The sequence below is a fragment of the Streptopelia decaocto genome, assembly GCF_964273445.1.
Source record: "Streptopelia decaocto genome assembly, chromosome: 2".
Classification (NCBI taxonomy): domain Eukaryota; kingdom Metazoa; phylum Chordata; class Aves; order Columbiformes; family Columbidae; genus Streptopelia; species Streptopelia decaocto.
The window spans coordinates 154,308,634-154,327,166 of NC_138655.1; the positions used below are offsets into that span (position 1 = coordinate 154,308,634).

General features: G+C 42.0%; 1 protein-coding gene across 1 annotated transcript; it reads right to left on the reverse strand.

Annotated features, from left to right (window-relative positions):
* Positions 1-1,068: 1,068 nt before the first annotated feature.
* On the reverse strand, positions 1,069-16,455 carry NOM1 (nucleolar protein with MIF4G domain 1; the record flags this gene model as incomplete). Its single annotated transcript, XM_082047156.1, has 11 exons — positions 1,069-2,134; positions 3,145-3,254; positions 3,986-4,117; positions 4,481-4,613; positions 8,465-8,586; positions 9,187-9,354; positions 10,672-10,782; positions 11,304-11,627; positions 13,432-13,627; positions 14,583-14,707; positions 15,493-16,455. 11 exons carry the CDS (start codon positions 16,453-16,455, stop codon positions 1,957-1,959), a joined length of 2,562 nt encoding a protein of 853 aa, XP_081903282.1. The 3' UTR covers positions 1,069-1,956.
* Between the last annotated feature and the right edge of the window lie 2,078 nt (positions 16,456-18,533).

Here is an 18,533-nt window from a genome sequence, read left to right on the forward strand (position 1 = left end):
AAGAGGGAAGTCGCCTCAGCCTCCCAGCTAGAGCAATGTGTTTCCATTTATGTGTTACTAAGCCGTTGAAATGCTGGGTCTACCTAAACTCCTGCAAAAAAAGGTAATTAGGTGGCTGCTGCAGTCTAGGGGGAGCAATTTTTACCCATTGAGGTCCCAAACATTCTATAGCAGCCAGTTTCTAGGGGCTTGCACAGATTTTCTCCTGAGTCCAGCCTTCAGAACTAAAATACAAGGTTTGCCATGGCTGGCTGCAAGGGAGCTGTTTACATGCACTCTCCGAAGCTGTGATTTTTGTGTCCATCACAATACAGTGTCAATTCTTCTGCCGCCCACACTTCTGTTAACTGGTATGAATTTTAGAAATATTTTTACTATTTTTTTATTTGTCTTCTGCCTGTTGCACGTAAGATGCAGCAGAGGGGAAATCATCAGATTTGTATACTTAGAACCTGTTGCTGGTATGAAACGGGCCAAAGAAAGCATCTCGCTTTGTTCTTTTAGTAGTAATCTCTTCTGTGTTAGTTGTTACCGTGCCAGCATCACCGGGGATTTGGCAACTGGATCTCTCTGCTCCTGGGACACCTTGTTTCCTACAACTTGCCCTCTCCAACAGACGGAAGGAGAAAAAAACAGCTTGTCGGCTGCGGGGGAAGCACTCCTGTTCCTGAAAACATTTCAAGTACAACCAAACAAGCACAGTATTCTTTGATATAATAATCATGATAATAATAATAATAATCATAATCTTGTCTCTCTCTCTCTTGCTGCAGAACTGAAAATTTTCTAAGGATGCCTCCTGGGAGCAAATTTTGCCACCAGGGACAGATGCAAAGCAGCAGAACAGATCAATTGGTATCACATGCAATTATACGACATGATAATTGAGTGGCCTAGGGAGCACCAGAGGGCAAGTGTGGTCACAGATACAGGGCTGGCAGCCCCTGCACAGGTAGATAACGCATATACAGCACCTACTATAGACCAGAGAGCGTTTCCCCCTCCAGTTTAAGGTCAGTCTCCTCCTGGGAAGCCGTCTACAGTAAAGCGAATGCAAATAGCTAAGCCTTTAGAAATATCACAGTTTAATGTGTAGTGGTAAGGTGACAAAAGAAACAAACCACTCAGCACTGAGCATCATGGAAATAAATGTACAATTTTTTTTAAACATCTGAATGGAAAATGGAAGCTAATTCTTAAGAAAAGTATTCTCTTATTGAGACTGACACTGCTATTGTTTATTATGCCTAGAAAAATCTGATTATTACAAGTGTTAGAGAACTTCAATTTTAAAGCTGAGAAAAACACACTCAAAGAGCAATATAACTATGCTGCGATTTCGAACCCAATATAATTGGGAAAAATCAGATCTTCAGGTCTTTGCTACAACTTTGAATCCAACTGAAGATCTTTTCCTGACCCACAGTCAGGTAAACAATTCATAGAATTAGTGGATAACTTCAACACTTTAAGAAAAAAGTTCATCTCTTCCCAAACTGACTCACCAGTACTTGTGCCATCTAGTGGCCTGTTTCTTCAGGCAAGTATTAATACATATAAAAGTCTTAACGCTGTTTCTTTAATATCCAGCGGTCGGTAGTCTACAATTATTTTAAATGAAAGGTTAGAATGTGCAATACAGAATGCCAGGGTTGACTGGGAGTATGACAGAACAGAAATTCATTCTCCTCCCTGGATACGAACCATCAACACAAACACCTGTGCTAAAAAGGGACTTACCCCAAATATTTTCCCTTTCTACAGGAAAGCCTTGAATTGCCTTCAGTCAAACCTGTAAAGAGTGTGTGGAGCAAAGTAACTGTTTACATCAAAAAACAGCTCCTTTGGAATAACATCGCTCTCCTCATTCTCAATTATTTGGGTGTGAAAGACTAACGAAGCTTTGCATCTTCATGCAGACCTAGGTTTTCCATATGTTTTATTCAAAAAACAGGACTATAGTTTCAATTTGGACTCTTTTGCTTGCAAAGCCTTGGTTGCCAGTTCAACTCTTTCTTTTAATAAGCTAAATTCTTCAGCACTTTTTTGGGCTTGTGCGTTTTTCAGTAAGAAGTGGGTCAGGAAGAGTTTCAAGCCTTCCCGTAGCACTCCCAGTTTGGGGTTGTCAGATACCCTGTAAAGATACAGATCAAAAAGAGTATTTAGTTTTCTACTGTTTCTGAATTTTCTTCTTTCTTTTTAATATTTTTTCAAATAGAGATGTAGAAAAAAAAAATCTATCCTATAAAAGACTTTCTGAAGAGGTTTTCAAATTACCAGCAAGTCAACACTGGTTTGGCAAACAGCCCAAACACACTCAACACACAACTGATCCTCAACAATAAAATGGAATATTGGAGCCTTAGGCTTGCTTTATGTAAACAATTACAGCAAAAAATGAGGCAAACACCACGTCTGAGCTTCCTTGTGTTGTGGCGTAATGGCTGAAACATCATCACCGATTTTTTTCCTAACTTTATGTGACTTTGCAAATTTAATACAACAAAATCATGGAATAATTTAAGTCAGAAAGGATGTTGGTAGGTCACCGTGTCCGACCTCCTGTTTAAAGCTGGACTAACATGTAAGTGTGACCAGACTGCTCTGAGTCTCACCCACTCAAGTCCTAATCATCTCCAAAGTTAGAGATTTCCCAGCCTATCCTGTCTCATACATGAAAATGAGATTTTCCCGACAATGTTGATTTAAAAAAACAAACAAACAAAACCTAAAATAATCCCCAAAACCTCAATAGTATTTCTTTATTCTTCTTTCTTACGCTAATGACACCTACTAGTAAAGATTGTTGGGAGAGTGAATCCCACTGCACACAGACGGTAAAACAAGAAGGAAAGCAGGTAATTACAGAGCTCCGCTTATAAAAATCCTGTCACCAAAATGATATGTGGAATATCCAAAAGCCTTGTTTTGTGTAACGCTTCTCACAGTTTTGTCTATATCAGAGCCTGTGCTAACACACAACTGATACACTTGCCCCCCCTCACCCAGTGAGCTTCCTTTTTAAGGGATGGATCGCTGATCTTTGGAAAAGGCACTGTATAATTCCAAACAAAATAAGCAAACTTCTTATCTTCTTAATTACTACTCACCAAGGGTTCCCCGGAGATCCCTCTGATCACTTACCTCACAAAAATGTCACTAATTTCTTCGTCATCTGCTTTGATTAATAGCATACTTAATACTTGGCGCAAGAAACGGACTTTGGGTTTATCTAGTTCGCTGAATTCAATTACCTAGTAGAGAAAGACGGAGAACTAGATTAATTCAAATTTCAAACAGCCGAATTCTTTTCTAAACAAACAACTTTTAGCACACCAACTGGCTTCCCATATATACCGAGTCTTAAGCTTGGCACAGAAGAATTAGCTGAGAACGCTGCCTCCAAGAGACAATCAATACGGAAAGCAGAGAAGTTTCTAAGAAATAACCTTTCAAACAGCACCAGAATACTAGATATAATTTCTCAACTAGATAAATATTTCAGAAGTACCTAGGACACAGCACATAACTGCCTATTTAACATATTTCAATTATTCTTCTAATAATATTCTATGGACTTCCCATTCTGAAATGCAAATGCTCAGTAGATTTCTTCCTGATCTAACAAAAAAAAAAATCAACATCAGCTAAAAAGCATAGCACAGAAGCCACTAACAAAGTCTGTTAATGAGGGGGCCTCAGTTCCAACTCTGGATATTCTGAAGAAAATAATCTTACAACTGCTCTAGATATAGAACTTTCTATAGAGTTTCTATACGTGTGGCCCACCACGCATTCCCTTTTCCCCAATGACAGCGTTACCATAATCAACTGGATTAATTTGGTAATTTTAGAACAAGTTTTGTCTTGGCTTATGACCACGAACAGCTAAAGTACCAGTAAGTTATCAGAGAAAATACATCTTTCATAGAAGCAGTGAATCCAAAGAAAACACAGAAGTATTTTGAAAAGAAAACAGACCAACCTTGAGGACAGAAAGTGGCAACGATTTTGTCCTTATTAAGTGAGCCAACAGCGAGACCAGGTTGGAGATGGCGCTGGCTGACAGATCTTCTAAATCTCTGATTTTGTCCCAAATACTGAACTGAAATGTCACCTAAGTGTCAAAGGAAAAAAAAATACTACAAATCAAGTGACTGTTTAAATGAGTAACAACGTAACAAAACCTTCCAACCTTCTGTTCCTTATGAGCCCTCTGTTAATTAACACAGATGCTTGACCAGACTCTTCAGTTCTTTTAAAATATGTAAAACGGAGGAAAGCAAACCTTCTGCAGCAGTTGTTTTATTTCCTGTTCATATCTGACCATGAGGACGCCTTACTGAATGCATAAACTAGATCAGCAGAATTCTTCCTCAGGATCAAGATCTTACCAGGCACGCATCCATTCTCAGGTATTTAATAACTCTCTAACCACAACAACGGCACTAAAATAAAGTAGAAACAGATTTTTCTTCACCTGAAATCGTCTTTCACATTCACAAAACTTGTTAGCCAAAAACGCATAGAAGGGGTTATATGTCTTCTCCTGTAAGCAGCAGTAAAGGATCACATGAATAATTTCTCTCTCCTGCTGATCTTTCAGTCCAAGCCTAAAATTTAGCAAGAGAACGACAATCGTTTAGTAAGGAAAAAATTACTGCCACAAAGAGCTACAGTCAATGCCCGAGAGCAATACTTGTCAAAAACAAACCCAAACACCACATGAAATTTTACTTGGTAAAAGGTTCTTACAAAGTCTTTAAAACACTGAATGGACTCAAACCCTTCAGACTGGGTCCTGGTACGGCAATATGGAAGCACTGCAGTGTGATCAGTGTTAAAGGGGTGGCTGCAAAGCCAAACCTCAACAGCAGGAGTGGAATGATACAGGTGGAATCACCCCCTGGGGAAGGAGAGGTTGCCCATTCTGTGGTTGCGGCTCTCCATGAATTAAAACAGAGGAGATGGCTCTGTCGTCACGGGCTCTTGTGGCCCGGAAAGCAGCAGCAGTACTATCATAGCATGTCCTGAGTTGGAAGGGACCCACAAGGATCACCGAGTCCAGCACTGCAGCAAGCGCTGCTGCACAGGGCACCAACGCAAAAATTAAATAGTGAAATGAGAACCATAGGACCCTGTTGTGGTTGTCTCACACTTGTACCTATGGTCATAGGAGGAAAACCAGCCTTTGGATCAGTATCAGCCTATTTAGAGAAACATGTCCAGGGTCCTTCACTTCTGTGGTACTTACTAGGCATAAGAAAATATTTTAAGATGTTTCTCCTACTTGGTGATAAGAATATTTTCATTTCTAGGTCAACTCATTGCTACATAGTACTTTAAATTCATTATTGTTTGATAGTAGCTTAAAAGGATGCAATCAGTGATTTCAAACCACCTTAAAAACCACAAAAAAAGTCTAAAGAAAACAGTATCAATGAGTACTTATGTTGGCATAAAGGCCAAGAACTGAGCAGCCTTCTCTAAAAGAGGCCCGAACCACTTTGGTGGGGAACAATAACTAACTCGCAATGTGCCTGTTCTGTGCACAATATGACTGAACTTCCAGGGCTGCCAAATGCTTGGCAGCATTAAAACCAATTAAAATGAAAAATGCTTTGTATTATAACCTGAAAAAATGTCAAACAAAATTCTTCTCATTGCTTCAAGCTCCAGTTTCTTATGGCTTCAGTATAACTCAAGTGTATTTTCTAACTAAGTTGGACTCCACTGGAAGTTGCTCTACCATCTGTAAAGTACAGTTTGTCATTGCTTGAGTCTAATATCTCTCATTTGTACACATCTCCGGACATCTGCCATTGCATTTGACCACAGACACATGCCAGATTAACAGAGAAAATATTAATATTGTCTTCCGGCCAAAAAACACCAGAATTTAAGGTTTTACAATATAAAAATCTGGTATGATTTCTAGGCTGATTGCTAATGAGCAGCGAAAACTTCCAAGTCTGCTTCTGCAATAGAGACCAGCACTACAAGTGCTGTGTCTGTGATACGATTTGCTCGCTCTCCCATCAGCCAAGTTCTATTTGACTTTATTACAGAGCAATAAGGTTTGTTTTTTCTTTTTTCAAATACGGAGACTTTCAGCCACCAACCGTGCATTTAATAGACTTGTTACATTGCAGTCACTAATTTGACAGACTCTCCTTTTCCTTGTGTTAACGATTTGACTCGAGGATTTTGGTTGGAAAACACCTTTAAGATCATTCTGTGATCGCTTCTATCATGACTTGCTTATTTAAGAAATATTCATGTTGCCAGATGGTTGTAACCAAGTACATCAGCACTTGGGTATTCAGCTTTGTTCTTCCCTTCACTTCTTCGCAGACCTAGCAGTGTTTTCTCATTGTAGAGCTAGCATTCCTAAACAACTAAAATTAAAGAGTTGGGATTGTCTCTCACTGCTGAGCTTCACTATAAACCTTATACAGATTTCATAAGCCTCGTAATCTTAGATAAATAATATTCAACTGCCTCACCTATTAAATCATTCATGAGTTACAATATTCCCATGGACTTGCATGTCTTGATCACTTTAAGAATTTCCCCCCACCACACAATAAATGTCTCTGGAACAGATGATTTATCCCCAGCAGAAGCCTGGCTCTAAGGTTAGTTGTCATCAGCTCAAGCCCAAGCCCATCATTACCTTTGGAACCAAAATAGCAACAAATTGTTTCAGAAAATACCATCACATACTCACTACTCTGAATTACATGTCACACTACAAAAGGATGCTCAATACTTTTACAAGTTTCCATTTTTTTTGTGAGAGGTGAAGTTTCTCAAATTCTTCATCTCTATGAAATAGCTTTAAAAATTGCCTCTTCGTCAAACTTAGCAGCATTCATTCCCCCTCACATGCGAATCTGTGGTTTCTGAAGAGGTGCAGCCTTTCAGCTGATGAAATACATCAAATCTCACTCTCTTTGTCTCCAGCGATGTTCCCAACCCTCCCTTCACACTGACACTTCAGCAATCACAAGCTGAGCCACTTCAGGGAGCTGTTCCGGCTTCAAACTAATTACTTTCTTTTGATGTAAGGAGGAGGAAGACAAGCAGAACTATAGCAGCCTGGATTTAAAATGGTTTAAATTACCATTTAACCACACCTCAGCCCTGCCAGAGATCTAGCAGCAGATGAATCAACAAGCACAGTTAAAATATTTCTTCATATATTTCTCATGCTCTTTCTCGTGTGACTGACACCAAACATGTAAGTATGAATTCCCACACGCTCTGGAACGCATGTTCACATTACAGTTAATTCCTTCACCAACAATTCTGTGTACCTTCCATTATGCTCTGCCAGATGTGGGCAGGTTTGAGAATTCCTCTGTCTTTGAGTTTGCTGTACAAAAATCAGTATCAACACACCGGGCAATCTGCAGACAGAGTTTTTCTGCCACGCCTGTATGTACACAGATTTGTACACTGGTTTAAATAGCACGGATGAGAGTCAAGGATCAATTTGCAAATTGAGCTACCAGGTCTTGGCAAGAACTGCAGCAGCAGCAGCTAATTTCCTTTAATTGAACAGGCCATATTAAGATATTGGAATGACTCCATCAGAGTCTTAAATTCAAGCTGTGTTTTGCAGAAGTGGCATTTAATCAAATATTAGTTGACTTTATTACAAAGTCTGTTTTGGTTTGGTTAGCAAATTAAATAATTGCATGCCATCCTGGTAAGACAATTCCCTTGAATTACAAGGCTGCAATAGAAAAGTTCAGACCTGATCTCTCCCCTCCCAGTTACTACAGATTTACAATTAATATTCTGACAAACACAAAGAACAGCTTAGTTTGAGCTTTTCCCTGATCACATCTTCTTCTAAAGAGCTGTTTGCCAAGTGATAAGGAAACTGGTCTTAACATGAAATGTGACCCTGGAGCAAATCCAAAGCTAATAAATCCTGCCAGAGGGAAGTGGAGGTGCTAGAGCACTACCAGGTCACGCAAGTATGGACAGAGACCTGCAAGATGGCTGAACAAGGTGGCAAGAAGGAAGCAGCAGTAGTACAGAAACCCAGTGACAAAGAGATGTCATGAAGGGGCTTCTGGGCTGCCTCTGTAAGGACGCAAACCTGCCAACAGACTTCCACCCGCTATGCGGGGACAGACACCTTCAGTGCAAAAAGATACAGGCTCCTGAAGCCAAAAGACTCTGTAAATCACAGTTACAGACACGAGTGACAGTAACAGGGATCACTCCCTTCCTCTGACTGCCGGTCAGTTCTGCCTGCCCCCTGCTAGTCCTCACACCAGGGCTTTGGTCCCTCTCCTACCTTTTTACCCCACGTGGACCACTAGCAATGCTCATCTTTAATCGTATTATCAATTAAATGCTCTTAGACCCAGACCAGCAGTGATATTTTTCCAATTCAGCTAATGCTATTTTTAGTTCTGGGCTGTCTTCTGCGCTACTCTGTACTTACTTGAGAAGCTTTTCAAAGGCATCCATGAAGTCTTCACTTGTCATCAGGACACAAAATATACTTCTCCTGATATCGGTGTTCATCCTCTGCTTACGAGCAAGCTCCATTATCTTTGCACTCACCTGAAAAACAAAAGCTATTTTATTTATTCTTGCTTTAAGAAAGCTGCTTCTGCGCAGCCTCTAATAAGACCATTAATGAAGATCTCCACTGAACTGTGAAGCATCAGTCCAAAGGTCCTGAGCTTTTGTCTGGAGGCACAAACATCATCAGGAACTTCTTCAACTAGGGAAATACAATTAATTATTTTAAACACATGCTTCTCTAACGTAAGACACCATGACCATCTCATCATACTCATTGTAGAATCAGCTTGGATATATGTCACCCACAGACAGACAAAACTACCTGTCAGAATTCATACTAGCAAATCCATGTTTAAATCAAGTTTCTTCTTCCACTGACATAAATTACTTTTGCAATTCCACAGGATAAGAAAAAACAAGCTATACCAGAACACTTGTAGTAATAGCTCTTATGAAGTGCATTAGAACAACATTTTGAAAAATATAAGAGCAGGATTCACATTGCAAAGGCTTAGTCTTACAAAAGCCCATGAAGGGTTTTTTTGGTGGGCTCTGAAATGAACTTATTCACCTGTATGAAGAATATTCAAAAGATCACAAATATTTAGACTCCTAACCAGCACTGCTTGGATTTACCTTTCCTATCTGCAGGTTTTGCTGAGTATTCCTGTTTGTCTCATTAATCATCGGTGCTCCGCTCCAGGACGACCCTACGATCCACCAGCGACCAACCCGATCGGCGCTGAGGAGAGATTCCAGGGACACGCGGAGCTGAGTTTCTTTACCAGAACCGCTGCTGTGAACCTTGAATGGCAAAATACAAAGAATCCAAAAGCTTTTAGTTGAAGTTTTGTTGTTTTTCTTTAAAACAAAAAACAAAAAAACCAAACCAAACCAACCAAACCAAACCAACCAACCAACCAAAAAACCCAACAAACGAAGAAAACAGCAAACACATTAATTAAAGTATTTGTTTACAAGTAATTTTAAGTAAACAAATAACTTCACCACCACAAAGGTCTTCACATGTTCACTCAGCAACCTGAAAAGAATTTACAAGTTCCCCATATGCTCTAATTCCTCAAACACAAGAAGTTGCCTAAATCTACATTTAGAAGCTCTTTAATTGATCCTCTTTTCTAAAAATTAAAAAATAAAAGAGTAGCCATCTTCCACTTATAAAACGTGATTAGAATTCAGACTTGATGCTGACATTGAAAACCAGTTGCAGCATTTTACAATCTAGTAATGATTTTCTTTTGAATACTCGTGACTAAATAAAATGACAAACTGCCTTAAGTTTTGTACAATTCAAAGAACAAAAAGCTGAAATTCTTTGTACAAACCAAGAATTTTCAACTAACGACTCTAGAAGCGTACTAAGAGGACTGCAACAACTTAAGAGAGGAAGCTCTACAGAATTAGGCTACCCAGCTTATTTTTGCCTGGCCTGTTGTCACTGATGTGCACATCCTGCACATACAAATTTCTGAAAATTAAGATGCTACAGGTGTTGTAGACAAGTAGCATTAATTTTCAAGTTGGAGACACATGCACTCCAGAACCGGATTCAAGTCTTGTGAAAATGAATTAGTTCTCAATCCACAGAGACAATTACTGTGACAGATTTTACACTGTGGTGTTCTAGACAAAACACCCTCTCTCCGCCAAAAGACAAACCAAACCAAAACAAGGAAGAAAAAACATTCAGGTTTTCAGAAGTGTTAGACTTCCAAAATAACTCTGGTGAAGTTTGAAGCAGGTGCCAGCATGCAAAAATCTATTAAAGAAAAGAAACAAAACTCATCATACTGACTCATTTCTTCTGCACAATTATTAAACACCCCACAATCTCTTTTTCAAATACAGGACTCTGAGGCAAAGACTTTGGGTAAATATTATGCCCTTTCCCAAATTGTTCTGCAGAAGGCTGGTTGAATGCTGACTTAACTTGGACACAGGAGATCATATTTAACGATCCAATAAGTTATTTTTATCCACAAGAGTTTCAGACTGTTAAATGAATTTTAAAAAGCTATAGCCCAGCAAGCCAGCATACAATACAAATAATTACATCTGGCTGAAGAACAGCTCTAGTACATATGTCAAGAAAGTTCTCACCAGTGTTCTTTGCAATTTGCGGAGTTTCTCAACTGGTTCAGGATCATAACCAGGAATCTTACGCATGTCATTATTCCTTAGCGCCAACATCGTCTCTAGCATAAAACGAACCTATTGGGAGAAGAGATATTTCTGTGAATTATGTGCTGTAAGTTCACCTAATAAAGTAGAGAGTGTACTTTAAGATTATTGTTCTGTGAAAATAAGCAGCTCAGCTGGCAATGCACATAAAAATTTAGATTATATGAATACGAATACAGAGAAGGATGTTTACTTTAACTCCTGTTATATTCATTTGTGTTCAAGCTTCAATTGAAAGCTTAATCTGGCAAACACCATGCCTCAGTGACCTTTTTTTTAAGCATACAAAGTATCACGAAACAGAAGCACCATCCATTCCATACGGCACAAACCAGTCCTAGTCTCACCCATTACAAGCATTTTGGTGTCTGTGTCCTAAGAACTAATGGAGAAAGACAAATGCAAATAACTGAATGCAACAACTGAACACTAATGGTAACTTAGAATCTAAATAGAGTGTAGCAGAGAACATTTTGGTAAATTAACACACGTATCCAAATGGTTATTAAATCTAGTCAGAGCAGAAAAATCTTTAAAATACACGCACATACCCTAGTCTGATCCTGAAGTTTCTTGTCTGCTGTGTTTGCTTTCTTCTGGGCTTCAGTGATCAGTTCCTTCAAAGCCAATGCATCATCTTTTCTTAAGGAAAAGCCCACATTTTTCAGAAGGAACAAAATCAACTCAATCTCTTTCTCAGTGAAAGCGCTAACAAGCTTCTTCAGAATATCAAAGATCAGCAGGGAATGAACCACATGGAAGTTATACAAATGAGCAATCAAGGCAAGAAGATTTTCACATTCTTTCCCTTCAACATCACTTTTACAGAGTTCATCAAATTTCTTCACCATGGCTTCCAAAAAGTGAGCGCCGACCTGGCAACAGTTCCATTAAGGGGGAAAAAGAATCCAGCAGTTAAGTGTAAGTAGATTTTACAGACATCTGTACAACATTCATTTTTGGGGCACTGACATTATTAACTTTATAGAAATATTGTTGCTTCTCCTAAGCAATATGGATGTTCTACATTTACAAACACAAATGTCTAAGTGGTGTGACATTTTCTTGAAGTACACGTTATTTACACCTCATATATGCCACCCAGTTGCCTTTTAAAGTCCATGCAAAACAAGCAAATGTTATGAACCTGCACTATACACACATCAGAATGTATTTGTTTACAGTTTTCATGGACACACATGGAATCTCTGTATTTGTGAAAAGAGACCTGATGCTAAAGACTGGAATTTAAAAGTATGCCAAAATATAGGTAGGTAATGTACTGCTAAACAAGATCCCTCCATTATTACAGTTGCTGACTGTTCTTATGAAAACCAGAAGTCCCAGTAGCAGAACTTGCATTACAAGCCTTGACGATATTAAATGTTAACCATCCAACAAATTGCACAAATGTATAAAAACAGCTACTGGAATCCCAACTTCTGCATTGCTCAAACTAATCTAAAACACCGCTGTGCTATCACACATCCCCATAATGCATATTCTACCTTTATTTTACAGAAAGAATAATGGGGCTTTGTAATACACTTAAATACTACAGTCTCAGATTCAAAGATGCTGTGTAACAGAGTCAGTGGTACAGAAGACAGTCTGGATATCATCTTTTTTCTAATATCTATTAGTTTATCTATATCTAAATGCTATTACTAAGTATTTTGCAAAGCTTCAACTTCTAAAAAGATTGTGCTTCTCTTCTTAAAAAAAGTACTGTATTATTATATTTGCAGTCAGAAATGCCTTTCAAGCAGCAAAGAGGAACAAAAAAAAAGTGCAATGGTAAGGCTGTGTGGAGAAAGCTGCTGTAATTGCATCCATCTGATATTGAATACGATTTCAGAGACAGCATTCAGGTCACTGTATGACAAACTGAACAACTTGCATCCACACAACTTCGGAATTGAGCCACAGAAAGAAAATGGAACTTGATGGGAACAAAGCGCTTAAACACCTCAGTTGACATCAGTAGTTTCTGCTGCTTCTGAATAGTAAGCAAGAGATATTTTATCCAAATCATTCATCAGGCTTAAAAACACACACACAGACACACACAGACACACACAGACACACACAGACACACACAGACACACACAGACACACACAGACACACACAGACACACACGAAAGCCAAAAAATGTTGCAATGTTTTTTGAAGTTTTTGATATTCTGGAGTCATTGGTATACCTAATTAATTCCACTGATAATTTGCATGATTGGGCTTTAAAAAGGACTTTTTTCCAATGATGTGAAAGGATTTCTGTAACAGCAACACCTTCCTTGTCTGGATACACATTGTTCAAGAACAATACTCTCATATACCCAAGAGAGCAGAAACAGATTAGTGTAAATAAAAAGGAAAGCTGGAGCTTAAAAAAAACAGGTTTATGGATGTAGAAAGATTTTGATAAAAACAATGATGTCTTTTATAAGTGATCAGAGGTAACTCATGAAGGAAATAAATTAATCAGACAAAGCAACAGATTTGGTCCCTTTCACTTATAGACACCTTGCAAATTAGCTACAAATACTGATGAAATTCAACTAGAGATGCTTTTTAGCAACATACAATCAAAAACTAAAATGCAATTGAAACAAAATATCAAGGAAAACAGTCTACTACAGGCATTATTAAACAAAATTAGCCCCAATCACAAGAATTACCTCAATTCCTACGTTATGATGAAGAACGCTGACCAAAAGGACATGCTCCATCATCAGTCTTGCAGGCATGGCAACTGCGGTCACACAGGCATTCATGAGAATATCGGTCAGAGTTTCATTCATGTCCTTCCTGCTGTTGGACATGTAGAGCTCTTCCATCTGCCCACTAATGGAGGCCAAATTCGGTTCACTCAGCCTATTGAGAAACAAAATCCAGTGTTCACTTCTTCTTATTTTACACAGTTCCATAATTTTCAATTTACGTGAAGCGAAACCTATTATATTTAGAGAAACTAGCTTGGCTGAAGAAGAAAGACAGAAAAGATGACTGGAAGGGACCTTCTATATTTTGCTGTGTTCACTAAACTAAAAAAAATACAACATATGTTTAGTATTCTTTTTAAATATTAACCTGTTTTTACAGGTTCGCAGCAGTATTAACAAAGCACTGTCAATGTGCTTACTGTCACACTGAACAGACTTATTACAAGAAAACAGACTCTGTTACTAGCAGTTCTAACTATGGCGCATCGCTGTCCCTGGAGAAATTAAGTATGAAAATACCTCACACTTTGCTAACATATATCACATTCTAAACAACTGAACAAACTGCAGACTGTAGTCTGCATTTTACAAATAACAAAGCGAAAAGAAAATGCCAACTGATTTCTATTTTTAAAATAAATTAAAAACACGTGAAAGTATTCAATACTTTTTCTGTTGTTCAGTACTTTAAGCTATGAGCAATACAGAGCTATGAGCTCCTCCTCAGCTGTAGTGTTGAAGAAATTTAGTTTTATTTAATTAAAAAAATAAAATGCCTTTTTTTGGGGGTTATAACTCATACTATGAGGTGTTTTTATAGGCATACTCCAAGTGACACTGAGTGAATTATACCCAGCATGTGCAGGCAACTGCTCTGTGGAATTCAGCCCAAACTTAAATTTATTTTCTAGATTTTTCAACTTGTGTAACGACCAGCTTTGAAGAGTTTCTATCAACAAAGATAATTATTATTAAGAATAGCAGACATGATTGCCAACTTAAAATCAGTTTGTGAAGAGAAAAGTCACATCATTGCCACTTTTCTTTGAATGATGAGCACTGTCACATCAAGCTGGAAAGATTAATGACTTTCCTTATTACATTACCTATTAATGAGACCATTCACCATTTTCTTCAGTCTTCTCAATTCCTCTCTTTTCTTGTCATCTAGTGTCTCCTGAACTTTTCTTACATGAGGGGGAACATACTTCGTAGCATTGTCATTATGACTCTTACCAGGAAAAGAACAAAATAAGATACCAAATGAGACTAGTATCTAATGATTTGAAAACAAATATACATTTCTACTTAAGATTAATACACCAAACTATTAGTTAAGCGTGTATTTTACTATCTAATAACTAATGCCAAAGGAACAACTTCATACAGAAAAGAAGCACACAACAGCTGCCTGATGGCAGCAAAACCCCTCTCCTTTACAGGAAATTTTCTTTAAGTTATTGCTACTAAAACCTGACATCCTAGGTCTTGGTTTTATCAGCTGCAGACGCACTAACAGCTTAAGTTACTGCCATGTGGGCTACATGACCCATTTGGGTTGAGGTTGTGGAATGTAGTTTAAGCAGCAGGTTTCATAGAATCATAGAATAGTTTGGGTTGGAAGGGCCCTCCCAAGCTCATCCAGTGCCACCCCTGCCATGAGCAGGGACATCTTCACCAGATCAGGTTGCTCAGAGCCCCGTCCAGCCTGGCCTGGGATGTCTCCAGGGATGGGGCATCCACCACCTTTCCGGGCAACCTGGGCCAGGGTTTCACCACCCTCCGTATAGAAAATTTCTTCCTGATCTCCAGCCTGAATCTCCTCTCCTTTAGTTTAAAAGCATCGCTCCTTGTCCTACCGCAACAGGCCCTGCTAAAAAGTCTGTCCCCATCTTTCTCATAGGCCCCTTTTAAGAACTGAAAGGCCACAATAAGGTCTCCCCAGAGCCTTCTCGTCTCCAGGCTGAACACCCCAACTCTCTCAGCCTGTTTGTGTTATCTAGGTGGACATCTCACCTCCTCCTCATCCTCCTCCTCTCCCGGCTGCTCGCTGGCCTCAGGCTCCCCGCTGTCCTCGGGGGCCGAGCTCTCGCTCTCCCACTGTCCCTCCACATCACCCCCCTCGGAGGGGTCTGAGGCATCGTCCTGCTCATCCTCTTGCTCCTCCTGCTCCTCCTCGTCCTCTTCCTGCTCCTCCTCGTCCTCCGCCGGCCCGGGCTGGCTCTCCCGGGGTCCGGGCTGGCTCTGCCGGGGTCCGGGCTGGCTCTCCCGGGGTCCGGGCTGGCTCTGCCGGGGTCCCGGGGTCTCCTCCTCGTCGCTGCTCTCGCACAGGCAGCTGAGCCCGTCCCGGGAGCCCAGGGCGCCCAGCACGTAGCCCAGCCCGTCCCGCAGGAAGCTCTGTGGCACCTTCTCCCCCTCCGCGCTCCCCTCCCGCTTCTTGCGGCGTTTGCCCAGCCCCAGCCGCCGCTCCAGCCGCCGGATCTCCTTCTCCTCCTCCTCGTTGGCCTCCAGCAGGGCCCGTTTCCGCGCCCAGCCGGTGCCGGGAGCTGCGCGGGGTGTCGGCGCCGGGACCGACGGCTTCGGCCGCTTCTTCCCGGCGGCGGGCGAGGTGGCGGCTCTGGGGCGGGGGGCAGGAGCCGGGTTGGTCGGAGCCGGCCTGGCCGGAGCGGGCTTGGCAGCAGCGGCCTTGGCAGCAGCCGGCTTGGCCGGGGCGGCGGGGGCCTCCAGCGGCTCCCCGCGCTGGAGGCGGCGGCGGCGGCTCCGCTTGAGCCTGCGCTTCTCCTTCCTGGCTTCCCGGCGGCTCCTGCGGTTCTGCCTCTCCGAGTCCTTCAGCAGGGGCAGCTGCGGCTGGTCGCCAGCTGCCTGCACGAAGTCTTGCACCGACTGCCGCAGCCGAGCCAGCTTCCCGCCGCGCCGAGCCCGGGCGGCCGCTGGCCGCTTCATCTTCCCCCTTGCCACGCCGCTCCTGGGCGCCGCCATCTTGCGGAAGGGCCGAACCTCCCTCTTCCGGCGGGCGGCCGCCATTGCGGGCGGCAGCGCCCCCTGCTGGGCGCCGAGCGGCCTCTCCGGAGGTTGCCGGGGAGCAGGCTGAAGCCTTAGCAGAGATGCTAAAGTCACAGACATCCGCTCTTAAAAAAAAAAAAAAATATATATATATATATATATATATATATATTTAATTAAATATATTTTCTTACAGAAGGAACTGGAACAGTTAGTTTTCATAGCCCTGGCTGTGGCCACAAGGCCCTGATGCCCATCAGGCTCTGGGCTCTCACTGGGGCCTCATGAGGCTGCAGGAGCTGAGGGGCATCAGCACCAATGGCCTCTCCTCCACCTGCCCAGGCCCCCATGTAAAGCCCCTTGCAGCCCTGCTGGGCTCTGGTGTCTCTTTCTGAGCAGGCCAGGGATGGTGCTGCATGAGGAGTGGCTGAAGTCACTTGGTTTGTTCAGCCTGGAGGAGACTGAGGGGAGAGCTCATGGCAGCTGCAGCTTCCTCACAAGGGGAGGAGGAGGGGCAGGCACTGAGCTCTTCTCTTCAGTGACCAACGACAGAACCTGAGGGAATGGCAGGAAGATGTGCCAGGGGAGGTTTAGGTTGGACATCAGGAAAAGGTTCTTCACCCAGAGGGTGCTGGACACTGGAACAGGCTCCCCAGGGAGGTGTCACGGCCCCAAGCCTGACAGTGTTCAAGAAGAGACTGGACAACCCCCTCAGACACACGGTGTGAACTGTGGGGTTGTCATGTGCAGGGATAGGAGTTGGACTCCATGATCTCTGTGTGTGCCTTCTAACTCCGGACATTCTATGATTCTTTGGTGTCCACCTTTATGGCCTCTGGTGGTAACTTCTCTTGTGGCATGATAGATACAGAACTAGACATAGGGGGATTCACAGTGGAGGTGAAAGTGGCCACATAAGCAACCTGAGCTGAGGGCAGTGAGCACCCAGGAGAGGAGGAGGAGGTGGAGTGTCCACCTCAGATAATACAAACAGGCTGGGAGAGTTGGGGTGTTCAGCCTGGAGACGAGAAGGCTCTGAGGAGACCTTATTGTGGCCTTTCAGTTCTTAAAAGGGGCCTATGAGAAAGATGGGGACAGACTTTTTAGCAGGGCCTGTTGCAGTAGGACAAGGGGTGATGGTTTTAAACTAAAGGAGAGGAGATTCAGGCTGGAGATGAAGAAGAAATTTTTTACGCCGAGGGTGGTGAAGCACTGGCCCAGGTTGCCCAGAGAGGTGGTGGATGCCCCATCTCTGGAGACATCTCAGGCCAGGCTGGATGGGGCTCTGAGCAACCTGATCTGGGTGAAGATGTCCCTGCTCATGGCAGGGGTTGGACTGGATGAACTTTGAAGGTCCCTTCCAACCCAAACTCTTCTATGATTCCACAGCAGTGTGTGGGACAAGGTGATGAAGCTGTTGGGAACGGTGGCCCCCGACGCAGGGATGGGATCCTGCCCGCTCTGCCTGGCCCAGCACAGCAGATGACAACTTGTCTGTCATTTACATGGTCAGAGGGAATTAAATGTCCCATGGCAGCTTGCTGATGTCATGCTGGTTCATCTTATTTTTAGTCTCTGTGCTGTGCTCTAGGCTTATGCAGCCTGCTGGGTTTGTGTGTCTCACCCTGTGTCTGTGTCTGCGTCCTCTCCTCACACCAACTTTGAAATCTAGTGCCAGTTTTAGTCGTGTCTGGCAGATGTCAGGAGTTCCCCGAAACACTGAATTCCCTCAAGTTTCATCAAAATAGGTGGCTGGATAGAGGAAAGAATTCCTCAGCTGAACAAAGTGCTGCAAGATGATCTGAGACGGTAGCAGACACCAGAAAACACAAATGAAAACCAGCACACGTGGCCCAGTTTCAGAAAAAGGGTCAGTCTTGAATTTCCAGTGGGGATTCAATCCGTGGGAAGTCGGGCTTCCTTATTTTGTTCTTTGGCATTGTACTCCTGACCTCTCTTGAACAACAGAGTACTGCATGGGACTTATATTTTACCTGAAAATTTAATATGGCTTTATTATTCAGAAGGCTTTTTTTTTCTTTCTGTGCATGTTT